The 19,228-nt window shown below is 38.9% G+C and overlaps 1 protein-coding gene across 1 annotated transcript in view; it reads left to right on the top strand.

The window, feature by feature from the left end:
* Nucleotides 1–19,228, top strand: part of NEO1 (neogenin 1) — a 195,882-nt gene that overhangs the window by 20,109 nt on the left and 156,545 nt on the right. Inside the window, exons 3-5 of the mRNA XM_021710094.1 lie at nt 7,115–7,432; nt 14,060–14,335; nt 17,577–17,730. Of these exons, the coding sequence (XP_021565769.1) occupies nt 7,115–7,432; nt 14,060–14,335; nt 17,577–17,730 (748 nt within the window). The remainder of the gene's footprint in view (nt 1–7,114; nt 7,433–14,059; nt 14,336–17,576; nt 17,731–19,228) is intronic.

Below are 19,228 nucleotides of genomic sequence, written 5' to 3'. Positions count from 1 at the left end.
TCTTGTCACTCAAGCTGGAGTACCCAGGGTGGGCCACCGCAGCCTCGATCTGCTGGGCTCCAGCGATCCTTCCGCCTTAGCCTTCAAGTAGCTGGAACTACAGACACATGCCACCATGCCTGGGTAGTTTTTGTGATTTATTGTAGAGATGAGGTCTCACCAAGTTGCCCAGGCTGGTCTCGAACGCCCAGACTCAGGAAGTCCTCTCGCCTCGGCCTCCCAAAGTGCTGGGACTACAGGCTGAGCCACCATGCCCAGCCTCAAGCTTATATATATATATATATTTTTTTTTTTTTTTTAACGAGTTAGAGTCTCACTCCATCACCCAGGCTGGAGAGCAGTGGCACACTCACAGCCACCCCAGCATCAATCTGCTGGGCTCTGGTGATCCTTCCACCTCAGCCTTCCAAGTGGCCAGAACTATAAGCGTGCACTCCCACACCCAGCTAACTTTTGATTTATTGTAGAGATGAGGTCTCGCCAAGATGTTTGGGCTGGTCTCGAACTCACGGGCTCAGGCAATCCACTCGCCTTGGCTTCCCAAAGTGCTAGGATTACAGGCTGAGCCACCAAGCCTGGCCTCAAGCTTTTTTATATGGAACTAGTTGATATATGCTTGGGGAGTTTTGTGTCCCTTCCTTGCCCCTTTTCCTCCCATCCTTCCCCTCACAGTGGCCAGTGGCAACAGCCTGGTGTTCACGTTTCCTGTCTTTCTCAATGATCGTATAATCATGTACATATGAAATGAACGATGCAGATAAATGATTACACTTGTCTGCATCATTCATTTTTCACAAAACTCCTTCTATATCAACTGAAATATAGCTCACTCATTTTTTGCTGAATAATATCCTAAGGTAGGGATCAGCAAGCTACAGTGAATGGATCAAATTCATGCTGCCACTTATTTTTTGTAAATAAAATTTTGTTGGAACATAGCTTCGCCCATTTTTCTGTGGAGTGGCTTAACTTTTCAAATTCGTTTTCTGTTGTGACACATTTTTCCCCTGAATCACCTGTTTGTCTTTTGCTTTGTTAATGGTATTTTGCCATAAGCCTTTTTTTTAATGCAACAAAGTAAAGCATATCTCTTCTCCTTTCTAACTTTGAGGCTTCCTATTTTTATGTAAAAGATTGTCTATAAAAGAGTTCCACAATAAAAATTAGCTTGTATGTATAATCTATTCATAAATAAGAGGGTGCTAAAAATGTGTACACATTTGCAAGCATCATACTTAAAATGTGTATAATTAAATTTTATGTGTATACATATAGTGGTAGATATGAGTATGTGTATTGTTCACATTTGTGTGAATACCTAAAGATAAACACTTTTTTTAAAAGGTCACCAAAAGATGATCCTTATATTTTCCTAAAGTTTCTTCTAAGATTTGTGTTACTTACATTTTCTCCATAGGTCTAGAATGCATTTTTATATATGTATTGAGTGGCATTGTAGTATAGTGGTTAAGATCACACTCTGGTTCTATTATTTACTACTTGTGTGAACTTTGACCGGTTATTTAACATTTCTGCACTTCAGTTTTCCTGTCTGAAATGGGACTGATTCTAGTATCTATTTTATAAGATAGTAGTAAAGCTTAAATGAGTGGTTAATATGTAGAAAATAACAGGACCCCTACCTATCACCATACACAAAAATCAACTCTGAATGGATCACAGACCTACACGTAAAACCTCAAACTAAAGAATCTTGGAAAGTACAAGACACCCTTATGCACATTGGAATAGGCAACCAATTCCTGATCAAAATCCCAAAAACCCATGCCATAAGAGATAAGATAGCAAGTGGGACCTCATCAAACTGAAAACTTTCTGCAAAGCAAAAGAAGCCATCAAGAGAGCAAGGAGACAGCCCACAGAATGAAAAAAAAATATTTGCTTTTTGTATATCTGACAGAGGCCTAACCTTCAGGATCTACAAGGAACTCAAACATGCTGAAAGGAAGCAAACAAACAACCCTGTTAAAAAGTGGTCAAAGAACATGAATAGACACTTCTCAAAAGAAGACTACAAGTAGCCAACAGATAAATGAAAAAATGCTTAGCCTCACTAATCACCAAAAAATTGCAAATCAAAACCACTCTGAGATATTACCTAACTCCAGTAAAAGTGGCCATCATTGCTAAATCAGAAAACAACAGATGCTGGCGGGGATGCGGAGAAAAGGAAACATTTCTATACTGTTGGTGGGAGTGTAAATTAGTACATTCTCTGTGGAAAATAGTGTGGCAATTTCTAAAAGATCTAAAACCTTCCATAAGACCCAGCAGTCCCTCTTCTGGGAATATACCTGGAGGAACTCAAATTAATCTACAGAAAAGATATCTGCACGTGCATGTTTATTGTAGCACTATTCACAATAGCAAAAACATGGAATCAACCATGCTGTCCACTGAAAGTGAACTGGATAAAGAAAATGTGGTACATATACACAATGGAATATTACACAACCATAAAGAAGGACAAAATTATGGACTTGGCAGCAACTTGTATGGATTTAGAGTCCATCATACTCTGTGATCCGTCACAGAAACAAAGAACTGAGTACCACATATTCTCATTCATAAGTGGGTCTTGAACGTTAATCACAATACTACAAGAGAAGAATTGGCAATAGCAGGACACTTCCAGGGGATTTGGGGAGGGCATAACATCACTAAGAGAACCTAATCCTAAACCAGGGGAAGTAAGGTCCACATTTCACTTGCACATAGACTACCTGTTTACTTAATCCTGGCGTGTACCCCACATCTTGAAAATAAAGAGGAAAAATATGTAGAAAATGTTTACTACAGTATCTGCTACATAGGATCATATAAATGTTTACTGTTATTACATGCTGTGGGTAGGCAACTTCTTTTTCTACCATAGGGCTAACCAGTTGGCTTTGTAACATTTATCGAGGAGTGAGTTCATCCTTTTTCCCAGTTGATTTAAAATGCTATCTCTATTGCATATTAAGTTTCCTAATACGTCTGGGTCTGTTTGGGCTCCTTAGTCTGTTCCATGACTCTTATCCCTTACTCCAGAGCCACGGTGGTTTTGTTGCTGTCACCTTATAAATACTCATAACTAATGAGTGAAGTCCCATCGTTTTGTTCTGCAGAATTACTTTGACTCTTCATGGCTTTCTTTTGCTCTACCATATAGTTTTGCAAAAACTCTGTTTTGTTATTCTTAGTATGGAAGAGAGTGATACAAAGTAGTTCCATTAATACTTTACCCAGTGTACGTTTTTAGAAGTTTATAACCTAAAGGTTGATCCACTGTGCTGGATGGGTACTGGGAATATAGTGAATAAAAACACTGTAGAAAGATCTGAAGCCTCCAGTTCCCAGACTGTATTCCCTGGTTACCACAAAGCTCCTCAGAGGCTCCCAGGGGCATTTCAAACTTTCTAGAGAAATACAGCCACACCTGCTGGACACTATGTGAACTTCCAGCTCAAGGTAGTTCACAGCTTCAGCGTTTGATTGTGCTATCTTCATTTTGTTGCTGTGATATCTTTGTGAAGCTGAGCTTTTGCTGATTTCTGTTTTAAAAAAACGGGTAACTTGCACAAATCTTTGCGGAACAGGAAATGTGAGTGGCAGTGTCTAGTTGCATGATGTCAAAGTTTGAGAAGTTGTGCAGTGCCCAGTAGGTGCACACATCGCATATGAACTAACTGTGGTTATTTTAAAATGAAATTGTGGGTTTTAAAATGAAATTGTGGGTTTGTGGGTGTTATTTTTTCAAAAGGGTGCTAGCTTGTTAGGACGTAAATACTTATTCATTTGTTTGAACCTAACTATTACATAAATGAAACAGTTAGGAATATCTTTTGTCCTATGGAATTCCTGAAAAAAAACAAACAAACAAACAGAGAAAATAAAGGCATCAGGAGCCAAGAAACAAGCAAGTTATGACAAAGATTTCAAGATGAAGGACATTTGTGGTGCTCTGTAGGTAGAGTGTATGCTATGCTTGCTTGTAACAAGGAGAACTGACCTTGAGGGGGCACCAGGCAAGGCAGCATTTCTAAGAAAATGATTTTATGCTGAATTTGAAGGAGGCCTGGGCGCTGACTGAAGAAGGTAGTGGGGGAAATAGCTTGTGTGAAGAGGCACGTACCATGGGGCCTGACTGATGTCAGGGTTCTAGAGACAGACAGAGACTAGGGCACATGGTGGCAGACCTGGCCATCCAAGGAGGGATTTCCTTTAAGTTTCTGTGGAAAGATAGTGGCAAACCTTTGAGGTGTTTTAAGCGAAAGAATGTCTTCTTAGGTCACTTCCCTTATCCTGAGGGAATAACACGTAAAATGATATACTTAAATATTTAAGTAATGCTGTATTCTAAATAATATAGAGTGAATATTTTTTGTCAACATTTTGAAGTGCCTTGATTTTCAATGGCATTTGTAAACTTTCTTATGAATGTGATTTGCTCTTAATTTTTTGAACACCTATGATTTTTTGGGTTCAGTTTGGCTAGATTTTTAAAGGGAAATAAAATCGAAAGCAAGGCAGCATTAAACTATAAAATATGTAAATTGTAATTTTTTGGGTATTTTTTCAAATGGCAAAATTTTTTCTTAATTTTTAAATAAGATATATTTTATTATGTGATACAGTATTTTAAATTGCATATTTTAACTGCCAACATAACACATTTATATCTTTTAAAGTTCTGAGTTGCTTGAATTTGGGTAGTATAATAAAGATTTAATAGTTATACAAGAAAGAAATAATTTCTTAGTTTAGATATCATTGTGTATTTCTCTTTTGTTTACATTTTGATTTATTATTCTATAGTTCCAGTGAACTAATACAATAGTAATAAGAAATAAACCAACTGAACGTTACTTTTGGAAACTTTCTAAGCTAATTTTCAAGAATTTTAAGACTTGAAAAGTGAATTTTAAGGTTGTCAAATGAAGATGAGACCAGACACTCTTCTCTAACACCCCCTACTGGTGGTCAGGAAAGGGTGATTAGTCTGATTGGAATTGGAATTTGCTTATCATTGTAAGTATTGGAAAACTTTTAAAACAATTGAAGAATATTGCCTTCCCTCTGCCAGGGCATTTCATATTTCTTTGGAATCAGTCACTCATTATATAATATGGGATTTGCCTCATCCTTATATTCATAATGTAAATAAATTATAAAGAGATGTGTAGATATATGTGAGAAGCAGTCTTAGTTTCTTTTTCTCTTTTTAATAATTATTTTATTTTTAAAATGTGGGGTACAAATGAGGGTTAGATACATATATGGGCATCATACAGGTAAAGTGTGGGTACCCTTATTGATGTTCTGTGTCCCCTTCCCTGGCAGTGTTCCACTACTGACAATCCCTTTCTTATATTATTATGATAAATGTTCAGGGTCTGCTTATGAGTGAGTACATGTGATACACAGATCTTTGTTTCTGTGATAAATCACTGAGTATTATAGACTAATTCCATCCAGGTTGCTGCAAAATTCATAATTTTGTTTTTCTTTATGGCCGCATAATAGTCCATTGTGATAAATGTACTACATTTTCTTTATCCAGTCTACTTTCGATGGGCAGTACAGTTGGTTCCATGTTTTTTGCTATTGTGAATAATGCTGCAATAAACATGCATGTGCAGGTATCTTTATTATTGAGTGATTTGAGTTCCTCTTAGTAAGTTCCCAGAAAGGGGGCTTGCTGGGTCGTATGGAAGGTCAATTTTCAGATTTTTTAGAAATCACCACACTGTTTTCCACAGAGGTTATACTAGTTTACATTCCCACCAATAGTGTAAAAGTGTACCCTTTTCCCCACATCATCTCCAGCATCTGTTGTTTTTTGAGTTATTGATGATGGCCATCCTGACTGGAGTCTTAGTTTCATTTGTTGGACTCGGCTTCTCTGATTGTTCACATAAAGAAAGGTGACTAAAACTTGAATTGTTTATGAGGGAGTTGGTCAGTAGTTTTCTTTTTAAAAATTATTTACTTATTTTGAGACAGGATCTTGCTCTGTTGCCCGGGCTGGAGTGTAGTAGCGCCACCATGCACTCTGTAACCTCAAACTCCTGGCCTCAAGTGATCCTCCTGCCTCAGCCTTCCAAGTAGCTGGGACTACAGGAACACACTATTGCACCTGGCTGATTTAAAACAAATTTTTTAGAGATGGAGTCTTGTGATGTTACCCAGGCTGGTCTCTAACTTCTGGCCTCAAATAGTCTTCCCATCTTGACCTCCCAAAGTATTAGGATTATAGGCATGAGCCACCCTGCCTGGTCTGGTCAGTAGCTTTCTTGAAGAAAAGGGATAAACCTTTAAGTTGGAAAGCATTCTCTGGCTGAGAATATAAATTCTTCACTAGCCAGAGACTTAGAAAAATTAAACTGATTTCTCTTGTGCTCTTTGCATCAAAATGGATTCTAGATGAAGATTAAATGTAGAAAATGAGATTATGAAAGTAATAGGACAAAACAAAGTTGAAATTTTTATAATTTGGGGATAAAGAAGGCCTTTCTAAGTATAACATTTAATTTTATGTAGTTTAAAATTTACTGTTTTCTTGTAACAAAAATCATAAAGTCAGAGGAAAAAATAATATTTGCAAAATATGAGAGCAGACTGCATTTTAAGTCAACAGGATGAGTAATGCACTAGAAAAGGGAACAAAGTATATGTGTGGTAAATTTATGAAAGAAATACAAATAGCCAATATAAAGATAAAAAGATACCTAATAAACAAAGAATCACTTCAATTTTCTGCCTCCTTTGTGTTCTTTAGAAAATGTCACTTTGAATACAGTAGTTTTAAATATTTATAAATCTTATTGTATGGCTTGAAATAAAACTTATTAGATATTCATATCATCTAACAGGACTTGATTATCTCAGGTAGAAGGGACCCCCCCACACCATGTTCTTTTCAATGGGTCATAGTTCAGTTTCCTAGTAAAACGTAAATTTTGTTTATTAGACAGCCACAGTGAGAGGACCGTATTTATACGTCATAGCCAAGGAGCATTGTTTAAGAATATTTTCTGGGCATGTCGTATTTTGTTACAGAAATAGAAGATGTTTTGCTTAACTTTGTTCTTTTCCTTTATTTCTGTAGGAGCCAGCATTCGGACGTTCACTCCATTTTATTTTCTGGTGGAGCCAGTGGACACACTCTCAATTAGAGGCTCTTCTGTTGTTTTAAACTGTTCAGCATATTCTGAGCCATCTCCAAAAATTGAATGGAAAAAAGATGGAACTTTTTTAAACTTAGTATCAGATGATCGACGCCAGCTTCTCCCAGGTGGATCTTTATTTATCAACAACGTGGTGCATTCCAAGCACAATAAACCTGACGAGGGCTACTATCAGTGTGTGGCCACTGTTGAAAGTCTTGGAACTATTGTCAGCAGAACAGCTAAGCTCACAGTAGCTGGTAAGTTTTGTTAAGTGACTTATTTGCATTTTAAAAATTTTTTAATGAGTAAATCTTGATAAAAGCAGTATTATTCTGGAGTGTTCATTTAATTGGTAACAACAGATAAACTCAATTAACAGATACCAATTGTGCATATACAAGGAAAGACCCCCCCAAAACCTGGAATTTATTTATAAAAAGTTGTGTATTTCTACATGTTTAAACTTTAGTCATTTTCAAAGTACTCTCTGTTTCATGCAATATACCTACCAAGACTCTTTTTCTACTGCTCAGAAGTTTTTGAACTCATCAGTGTTGATGCCTTTTAGTGCATCTGCCTTTTTTTGCTTCATTTCTTCCAACATTGGCAAAACATTTCCCTTTGAGGACTTTTTCCATCCAGGGAAACAAACAAACAAAAAAGTTCTTGGAGTGAGACTATGTGAATAGGATGGGTGGGGCATGGGGGCCATACCATTTTTGTTCAAAAACTGCTGAACACTTAGCGTGGTATTGGCAGATGCACACCTAAATCACCCATCATGAAATGGGCAAACACTTTGAAAGAATCTCCAAAAAAAAACAACTGAATCTGAACTCAGCCTGACACAACACTAGCTGGTACACTGATACTGATGGGTTCCTAGAACCCTGACCTAGTGGGGAAAGACTGTACTACTAGGGCCCATCCTCCAAAACGATAATTCCTGGTTGTTTTGGGTCCCCCTTGTACTGTGTGTATGTGACGGCACTAGGGCTCGCTCAGTGCTGTAGGAAACAAGCTGCACATTCGTGTGATGGCTTAAGGTTGCTGTTAGAAATACCAAGCAGTTCCTTTTTCTTTTTAAACTTGGAAATGGGAGAGGCAGTTGTGTAGGAAAATTAAATTATGTTGACAGTTAACTTTTATGTATATCCAGAATAACCATTTAGTATGGTTTTGTTAAACTTGTAATAGAGTCAGAATCCTGGTTCCTTTATGCCTTAACTCAGGGAATATGTTAAGGTGGAGAGCAGAAAGTTGTAATGAGAGGAACATTCACTCCCTTTCACCATTCTTATTTGAAGAATGATGGAAAGTGTAAGAAAAATTAAGGATCTAGAGAAGCAAGGTGTGATTTCTAAGTAAACCATTCCTGTTTTGTGGTAGATAGCAGTGTTCTTGAGATAGTGTTTCTTCGTTGGAATACCAGATGAAATAGTTTACGAAGTGTCATGTTATACAGAAGTGGTGTTATCTGTATGTAAGTCCTCATTTTACTCCCCCCTTGGTGAGATGGTAACATTTAAAATGGAATCTCACTGAGATTTCTCCCCTCACACTCCTCCTCCAGGACTAGGGTTTCCTATCTACTGCTCACTCCAGGGTGGTTGTTTTTCTCTTTGGGCCATATACTTAAAGTTGAATTTGGATGTGACATAAAGCCACTGTAACTATCCCATAATCACAGATTGAGGATGGAAAAGTAAAAGGAGGAAAAAAACCAGACTTTTGGGCAATTTTCCTTTTCTCTTCCCTCCCCCTTCTCCTCCCCCTCCCCCTCCTCCTCACCAGGCTTTCAGCAGCATGTTTGATAAATACATTAGTATAACAGCGTCCTCTGCAGTGTCACTTAGGTCAGCTTCTGTTTATCATCTGTGTTCTTATCTCTTGTCTTGACTTTTTTGGTGACTCCTTCCTCCCAGCTCTCCCCCATATCCCATCATCACGTCCAGTGAATTCTGCTTCCTGATGTCTCTGTACTTAATCCTCTTCCCCCACTTCAGCCCTGTAACACATGTCTGCCCTCTTATTCTTCCCCGCTCCAGTACAGTCTCTGCACTGGTTAGAGCACTGGTTACAGCACTGGTTAGTGGTTCTCCTGTAGCACCATCAAGTTCATATCCAAACTCTTAAGTGACAGGCCTCCTGATTCCTCTTGTGAGCTGCCCCCACCTCTCCATCCTCCTTCCCAACATTCTACCCTGCCTCTGCTCCTGCCCCGCCCCCTGCCTCCATCTCCCCACCACAGTTTACGCATTGGCAGCGGGGAGTGTTCTGAGTTCTCGTCCGTTTGTTCTTGGCCTTCTCGCCTTTGCTCATGGCCGCCCCACTGCCTGTTGAGTCTACCCTCCATCTTTTCCTCACTTTCTTCTTCTCTACTAGGTTTTTCCATTCCTACTCTTAGCTTTGGTATGCTTCAGACGACATTTTTGGACCCAGTATCTAAGTCGTAATACAGAGTGATACATTCTGTGGTGACTGCAGACAGGGTCGGATAGGAGTTATATAAGCCACTCTTGGCCCTGGGTATCAAGAGTAAATAGTATCTAAGCTACAGGATAGACAGAAGTTCTTTTTTTGCATAGTATACATTGTATAGCTATAATACTGTGATTTATTTGAACATTCCCTTTTTGATGAACAATGACATGGATTACAATTGTTGGATGTTACAGGCAGTGCTATAGTGAACTGCCTTTTGTAAATATTTCTGTAGAATAGGTTTCTAGAATTGGGATTGCTAGATCATAGGGGGACACTTTTTTATGTGCATGTAATTTAAAAGGTACTCGTTTGTCAGTTCCTCAAAATGTTAACCATAAACATATTCTATGACTCAGCAATTCCTCTCATCTTCCCAAGAGAAATGAAAAGATACATCCATACAACACTTGGTACATGGATGCTCATAGTAGCATTATTTTAATAGCCGAAAAGTAGAAGCAATCTAGATGTCCATTAAGTAATGAGTTGATAACCAAAATGTGGTATATTCATACAATGAAATATTATTTGGCAGTAAAAAGGAATAAAGTCCTGATGCATACCAAAACATGAGTGAACTACAAAAGTATTATGCTCAGTTAGACAGCCACAAAAGATTACATATTGTATGATCTCATACATATGAAATGTCCAGAACAGGAACATCTGTAGAGACAGAAGATGGTAGTTTTCTAGGGCTGAGGACCCAGGGATTAGGGGGTTGGGACGAGGGAGTTGGGGGGTGATGTTGGAGTGGGGTAGGTACGGGGAGTGGGAAAAACTGCAGTGAGCACAAGATTTCTTTTAGAGATGATGAAGAGGTTTTGAAATTAGATTATGGCAGTGATTGAACAACTTTGTTCATGTACTTTAAAAAAATCATTGAATTATGCACTTTAAATAGTGAACTTTATGGTATATCTCAATAAAATATTTCTTTAAAAAAGATTCTGCCAAATTGCCGTTCTAAAAGACTGTTTTTTGTTTGATTTTTTTTGGTTGCAAGCAGGAACTGATTCTAGCCAAGTCAAGCAAGAAGGGATATTTTGAAAGAACATTTAGTAGATAGTTCATAGAATTAAATATGAGAGGTCTTTTTCTCTGGGCATTCTCTTTTTTGCTACAGCAGAAATTTCTGCTTTCCTGCCTGACCAGTAGGCTGGCTGTGGTGTTTTGTGCCCAAAGGTAGAAGCTAGGGGTGGTCTAAATACAGACACTGTTAATCCCTCTTGTCAACTCTGGGTCTTACTCCCACTCTTTCTCCTGCAGTTCTCCAGAAGCAGCGGGACCGCTGACTTCCTTCTGGGGAGCAGGGAGCTGCAGCTTTCTCTGCCTTGACATGCCAGTTAGTGGTGCCTCCATCTGCTTTTCCTGTTCAGAAACTTTGCGAAATCTCTTGGTCTACCAGTTCTCCATATGTTGTTGTTGTGGGTTTACATTTTAAAAATTTACTCATTTCCATGAGACCTCAGGAGGAAGACTTTTAAAAATATAACCCAACCGGGCTCGGTGGCTCAGCCTATAATCCCGCGCCTTTGGGAGGCTGAGGTGAGTGGATTGCCTGAGCCCGCGGGTTCAAGACCCGCCTGGGCAGCGAGACCTCATCTCTACAATAAATCAAAAAATTAGCTGGGCGTGGTAGCACGCGCCTGTAATTCTGGCTACTTGGAAGGCTGAGGCGGAAGGATCGCCAGAGCCCAGCAGGTCGAGGTTGCGGTGGCCGGGAGCGGCCACTGCACTCCAGTCTGGGTGACAGAGTGAGACTCCAACTCAAAAAAAATAAAAATAAAAATAAAAAATAAAAAATATAACCATCTCTTAGTTGTTTTTATGAAAGATTCCTTCCCCCTGTACCCCACTATATTAGTTTATTTCTTTATCTTTAATTCCTCTCTTCTGATTTTCTGGTTTCTTAAAAGTAGATATTTGGATAGTTTTATCTTTATTTCTTTCCTTCAAAAATCTCCTTGAAATAAAAAATAAGAAAAAGTTTCTAGCAAGCCTGGAAAACCTGTGTGACTTATATTGGACTAATTCACCATCATAAAACTCAAAAACCTGGAATTATTTCTCATTATTTACATGCTCTTCTTTAGAAAAAAAAGTTTTACGCTGAGCATTGCAGAGTCACTTTTTAGATTTGAATAATAAGAATAGCTAGTTGAGTATGTATGCACCAGGCAGTGTACTATTTGTAAATTATTTATGTTAGGTATTTCATTATTTTACCGAGCCTGTGAGGCCTGTTGTTGTTCTCATTTTACTGATGGAGGAATTGAGGCTTAGAGAGACGTTAAGTAACTTGCTAACTTTATACGACAGTGGAATTGGGATTCAAGTGTAGGTCTGTGACTTGAGAACTGTTGCTTTTAGCCACTACATTCTATGGCATCTCTAGAATATTTATGACTATATTTTTTTTATTAACATTTTGTTTTGAAAATAACATTAAATTTAGAGAGTGGTTATAAGAGTAGTAGAACCAAGATATCTCATACCCTTTTGCCTAGATGACCTGATTGTTAACATTTTACCACGTCTGCCTTATCATCCACCCAATACGTACACATCAGAATACGTATTTTTTTCTGAACCATTAAGAGTATATTGCAAGCCGGGCTCGGTGGCTCAGCCTGTAATCCCGCGCCTTTGGGAGGCTGAGGTGAGTGGATTGCCTGAGCCCACGGGTTCGAGACCTACCTGGGCAGCAAGACCTCATCTCTACAATAAATCAAAAAATCAGCCGGGTGTGGTAGTGCGTGCCTATAATTCCGGCTACTTGGAAGGCTGAGGCGGAAGGATTGCTGGAGCCCAGCAGGCCGAAGCTGTGGTGGCCGGGAGCGGCCACTGCCCTCCAGTCTGGACGACAGAGTGAGACTCCAACTCAAAAAAAAAAAAAAGAGTATATTGCAGACATGCTGTCCTGTAAATGCTACCCAGATATGTCAGTGCATGTTTTCTAAAAACAAGGGCATTGTCCTAGATAATCACAGACATCCATCAGAATCAGGAAATTAACCTTAATGCTATATTTCACTGACTATCTCAATAATGTTCTTTATAGCAAAAACCAAAAGCAGAACATCTCACCCTCTTTTCTTTCTGGTCCAGGATTACGTATTTCACTTGGTAGGTGTGTCTCTTTAAACTCTTTTGATATGGAACAAGTCCTCAGTTTTTTCTTCCCTCATATTGGGTTTGCTTGATTTCCCCCTATGAATAGATTCAGGTTTTGCATTTTGGGGAGGAATACCACAGAAGTAATGCTGTATTCTCATCATACCAGGTATGATGTCTTCTACATCATACCAGGAAGCGTGTGATATTCTGTTGCTGGTGATTCTTTCCTTACTTAATTAAAATGGTCTGTGTGGTATTTTCCATCATAAAGTTGTATACTTTTGGTAATTAGTAATAAGTATTTTGGGAAGAAATGCTTTGATACTCTGTGGATATACTATTCCTCATTAAATTTTCATTTATTATTTTTACTATTCCTTATCAAATTTTCATTTATTAGTAACTGATTTTTGCCTGGATTCATTGTGATTACAATGGTTACCAAATGGTGATTGTTCTAGTTTCATCATTTCTGTAAGGGAGAGCTTTTCCTTCTCCACTTATTTCTATGTTTCTGTTAGTATGAATGCACAGATTGGTTTTCTATTCAGTGGGTTATAATGCGTGTTAATACTATTATCCCAGATCTAGCCAGAGGAAACTCACTTCAGTCTGATTTTCCTGTTCTTTTGCTACGTCCACATTTGTTCTTTGGACAGTTCCTTACTTTATGGCATAAGATGCTCCATGTTTGTCTTACACTTTCCCTCCTGCTCCACTCCTAGAATCAGCCATTTCTCTGAGAAGAACTGGCTCCCTGTCGTGGATAATGATATTTATAAAAGACAGAGTCACTATGTGTACTCGTTGCTACTAGAGTGACAATGATGCTGGTTCTTCTCTGTGAACAGGGCTAGGAAATGTATAGGTGCGTGTGTACATATGTGTATATTAATGTATATGTAGACTATATAAAATGTATATACGTTTCATGCATGCTTTTATATTTACATAGATAACTATATATATTTCTTTATCATTCTGTGACACTATTAAGTTTACACTGATGCCTCCATTCTAGATCAGTACCATGGGACTCATTCTGCTCTTCTTTTTTTTCCAGATTTGTGCTTTGCTTCTCTGACTGTGAGGACTCTGATTCTGATTATCCTTAACACATGGACTTATTTGCTCTGTATCCCTGTATTTAGCCAATTTCTGACCCATAGACCTTGTTCTCAACCCTCTGTTGGGGCCACGTGGACTGACTTGCTCCATGACTACGTTTTAAAGTAATATTTAATTACATCTTATTTATTTTTTTCTTTATTGTCCAGGTCTTCCAAGATTTGCCAGCCAACCGGAACCCTCCTCAGTTTATGCAGGGAACAGCGCAATTCTGAATTGTGAAGTTAATGCAGATTTAGTCCTGTTTGTGAGGTGGGAACAGAACAGACAGCCCCTTCTTCTGGATGAAAGAGTCATCAAACTTCCCAGTGGAACACTGGTCATCAGCAACGTGACTGAAGGAGATGGGGGACTTTACCGCTGTGTGGTTGAGAGTGGTGGGCCACCCAAGTATAGTGATGAAGTAGAATTGAAAATCCTTCCAGGTATTAACTCATCATCAAGACTGATAGTTTTAAGTTTATTCATGGGTAAAAATCATCCTGTTTGAATTTTTAAAATAAACATTGTTAATATGTGGTGTGACATATTGGTGTCTGCATAAGGTGTTCCTTACAGGAGTAAAAAAGGGAGGAAATATGCCAGAAAGACCCACTTTTTAATGAATGCACTATTGAGCATCAAGTAATAAAGTGTGTTCAGTATCAAATGACACATGGTCAATGAAATATTAGCCATGTGCCTTGTGTCAAGCCTTCTTCGGAACTACATGAGGATACTTTTTTAGTTAGGTCTTTTTCCTGTAATAATTGGAGACTCAACTCAGGTTAGTTCACATAAGGGATGAGAAGGAGTGTCTCTTTTTTTGTTTTGTTTTTTTGAGTTGGAGTCTCACTCTGTTGCCCAGACTGGGGTGCAGTGGCTGCTCCAGGCCACCGCAGCCTCGACCTGCTGGGCTCCGGTGATCCTTCCGCCTCAGCCTTCCGAGTAGCCGGAATTACAGGTGCGCGCTACCACGCCCGGCTGATTTTTTGATTTATTGTAGAGATGAGGTCTCGCCTGCCCAGGCGGGTCTCGAACCCACGGGCTCAGGCAATCTACTCACCTCAGCCTCCCAAAGGCGCAAGATTATAGGCTGAGCCACCGAGCCCGGCTCAGGAGTGTCTCTTAATATGGCAGCTCTGGAGGCAGTGGCAGGCAAGAGTCCTTGCATCTTCACGGTGCTCCCCATCTTAGTGTGAACTCAGCTTCTGTTTCAGTCTTTCCTTCTTTTTTGTGTCTTCTGACTCTGTCTGCCCCTACTGGACTTCCTCATAATCAGTTTTGCATGTCTTTTCTCACTGCATGACCTCTCCTTACCCTTAACTTCCTCTCACTCATAGTTCATCATAGTCCCTATGGTGTCTCTGGATGTTTCATGATCTTTCACCGTCTAGTCCCACTGCTAGAGGCCTGATTCTTCCCATATTTCTCATTACAGATTTGGTTTATGAATACAATTGGGCCATCCTACTTTGCTTGAGCAGAGTTTTTATGTCTGACTACTTCATAGGCACACCTTTGCTTAAAACTAATGGTTTCCCATGTCATTATATTAAAGTTTTTGGCCTGGAAGCCTTCTTATAATTTTAATATTACCTCCCTCCCTGGTCCTCTCCCATTGTCTTCTCTCCCTCATCCCTCTGAGTTTGAGACCACATTATGTTTCTATAGTACCCCAAGCACGCACTTCAGATCCTTTCTGCTTGCCATTTTCTCTGCCTGGATCCTTTTTTCTTGGATATTTGCCTGGCTCACTCTCTTACCTCTCTGCTCATATATCACTTGATCAGTGAAGCTTTCCTTGACCACTGTTTAAAACAGCAGTCCTTCGCTTCCACCTCCAGTGTTTTCTCCTTCCTCCCTCGTTTTCCTTTGGAACATGCCACCATCTGACATACTCTGTCTTATTTGTTGTCTCTTCCCCTATTAGCATGTATGCTCTATGAGAGCAGGGAATTTTGTCTGCTGCTAATAATTGTTCCTGGCACAGAGAAGCCAATAAATATTTGTTATGAATTTGTTTAATTGATCCTATCAAACTTCCATTAAAATATGTAATTAATTCAAGGTGAATTATAAAAAAGGGCCATTGCCATATACTAGTGTCTTTCAGCCTACTTCCTGACTTCTTACATGGCAGAGGTAATCATTGTTCTTTCCACGTGGGGTGGCATTCAAGCAAAGCCTCAAAATCTGATCCAAGAAAACAAGGTTTATAGTATCCAAGGATGAGACCACTACTTAGTATTTGAAACAAAAACATAATGCTGAATGTTTTGCTTACTTAAGTAAGGGAGCACTGTGCTTGTCAAACATAGTCTTCTTGAGCAAAGCTGGCAGCTGATCTCTTAAAAAATTTTTGAGAAGACATTGTTTTAGGTTGTGTTGGTTAAGAGGCAGTGGTGGGTTGATGTCAGTCATAGAAGCCTGTTTTGTGGTTGATGATAGAGGTGGAAGTGGATTAATTTCAGCATTAGAAGCAAGTGATTTTGCTGGGCTTGTCACTCATTGGTTGGCTTTTTCAAAGGCATAACTCACTGATATGAGTTGTCGCTAATCTGTCAGACAGTGTTTGCCTGTTACCATGGCTACAGGACTGTCATTAATTGGTTAGACAGATTTAAAGCTAGTTATGAGGTTGTTACCATGGCTATAGAATTAACGTCTTTTCCAAAGAGTGTGGGACCGGAGTCACATCTCTGCCTGAGGACTTTTTTCTCAAAACTCAACATTAAGTTCTGCTAAGTGGAGAACTCTATTTCCTCCCCATTAGAGTGTGGCCTTTTCAGATGTCCACAAGAGGACAGGTCTGTAAAGTGAACACACATTAATTCTAATGTTTGAGTAAGAAATACACAAATATAGTAGTAGCTAGATGGTTGTGCATTCCAAAATCAAAGGATTGGCAGACTAAGTGAGCAACTTAAAGAGATGAAACTCAGAAAAATTTTTCAGAAATAATACACAGAGGCTGGACTCCGTGGCTCAGCCTGTAATCCCAGCTCTTTGGGAAGCTGAAGCGAGTGGATTGCCTGAGCCTGCAGGTTCGAGACCAGCCCAGACAACTTGGTGAGACCTTGTCTCTACAATAAATAAAAAATTAACCGGTCATGGTAGCGCATGCCTGTTGTTCTGGCTACTTGGAAGACTGAGGTGGAAGGATCACTGGAGCCCAGCAGCTTAACGCTAGGTTGGCCATGAGTGTGCCACTGTACTCCAGTCTGGTGATGGAGTGAGACTTTAACTTAAAAAAAAAAAGAGAGAAAAGAAATAACACATAGATATAAGGAGGGAAAGGAAACCTTATATCCCTGTTAGTGGGGGTGTGCCAAGAGTCCCAAGCTTACTCAGTCACTGCTGTTTGTATCATTTATATAGGATTTATCTTATCTTTTAAAGTGCAGGAGATTTATGACCCCAGTTGATGAGTATATAACCTGAAGGCAAGAGCTATAACTTATACATCTTTAAGACCCTTGAAGAGGCTAGCACAATGCTTTGCAAATATAATTTAATTGAGAAGTATTGGCTAATTTAAATGGAATTTTTTATGTCACTTTTGGCTAAAATATTTTGTCCTATAAAGCCACACAGACTGAATAGGAACTAGGAATTCTTCATGATTAAAGTGGTAAAGTGCTTTGTGTTTTATTTAATCTTTGTCTTTTGTTTAAAATGTTTTAGATCCTGAGGTAACATCAAACTTGGTGTTTTTGAAACAACCTTCTCCTTCAGTGAGAGTCATTGGTCAGAGTGCAGTGCTACCATGTGTTGCTTCAGGGTTTCCTGCTCCAACCATTAGATGGATGAAAAATGAGGAGGCCCTTGACACAGAAAGGTGAGTCTTTGCCTAAAAACCTTTTGCAGACTGGGCCTAAGACTTGGTTTAATTCTATTTGGGACGGTTGATTAATTAAAAATGATTACTTTATTGAAACATCATAATACTCATATGTCATCCTTGAAATATGTTTATATGCTATATATGGTTGGGATGTTTCAAGAAAAAGGTGCTTTTAGATTATTGAGGGATAATTATTTCATTTGTTCCTGATGAAGCTGAAGTATATTTAGCTTAAGGCTTCGGGGTCTCCTACCCTAAATTTGCAAGTTTCTAGTTCTGAGTAGCGTGAGTCTTCTTACTTACTCTCCTGTACATTTCACCGATAGTAGTTTTTTTCTTTGCTCAAATAACGTAAGAAACTATATCCCCATCTTTTTGTTTTTGCCTTTTAAATCATATCAGCCTTCTGCTGTGATCACAAATTCTTTATCTTCCACAAAAAATCACCTGCCCTTCTATCCCTTCCATTTTCCCTCTTTACTTCCTTACATAATAGGTGCCTTTCTCGGTTGTATTCTCATAAGAGAAGTGGATGGTGGTAGTTAGATCTGTTTTTGTTTCCAGAACAAGCAAAGCCACCTTTTGCACTGAAGGATGTTTACTGGCATCCCTAGTCTTTACCCAGTAGATGCCGATATCAGTTCCAAGTTGTGACAACCAAAAATGTCCCTAGATACTACCAGATGACTCTTGGAGACAAAACTGCCCCCAGTTGAGGACTGTTGCTCTAAAACAGTACTGTCAATAGAAATATAGTGCAAGTAATACATGGAACTTAGAAATGTCTTGTAGCCACATTAAAAAAAAAAAAGTACATGTGCACTACTAAATACAGTGATAATATTTTATGTGATGTACCGGTTAAAGTTAAATGTAGTTCTACCGAAACAATAAAGTTTGTCTTTAGTGAAAACTATTTCACACTGCTTTAGCTTATACATTTATTTCAAAATTAAGTAAAATAATTTATTTCCACAGCCAACAAGTCACCTTTCTAGTGTTAGTAGCTGTATAAGGCTAGTGGCTGTTGATTTGGACTGAGCAGGTCTAGAGTCTCCCAACTGGGTCTAGTAGTCTAGTAATCAAGACCTGGAAAGGGATATATGTTTTGACTGGCTCTCAGTGATCACTGGGGATGATGGAATATAATCAGATGGTTCCTCACATGTTCCACTAGCAAAACTGATAGTATCACCCCCGTATCACCTGATTTCTTCCTCAGTACCCTTCCACTCACCAGCTGCTTCTGCCCACATTCTGCTTCCTCCCTTTCTTTCTGTTTCTCCACCCAGCTAAATAGTATGTAAAGAATTTATATAAGACTTCAAAGGAATTTTCTTCTTGCCAACTGAAACAGGGAACTTTAAAATAGAGGATAGATATTTTAAGCTCCTACAGCAGAAAGTTTAATTGGCTGCACGTTAGAACAAGAACTTTTTTTTTTTTAATTGTAGTCTTACTCTTGTTGCCCCGACTGAAGTGCAGTGGCATG

The sequence above is a fragment of the Carlito syrichta genome, unplaced genomic scaffold (assembly GCF_000164805.1).
Source record: "Carlito syrichta isolate Samal-C Ts95f unplaced genomic scaffold, Tarsius_syrichta-2.0.1 Scaffold288079, whole genome shotgun sequence".
Classification (NCBI taxonomy): domain Eukaryota; kingdom Metazoa; phylum Chordata; class Mammalia; order Primates; family Tarsiidae; genus Carlito; species Carlito syrichta.
This window is presented reverse-complemented; position numbering and strand designations above follow the sequence as displayed.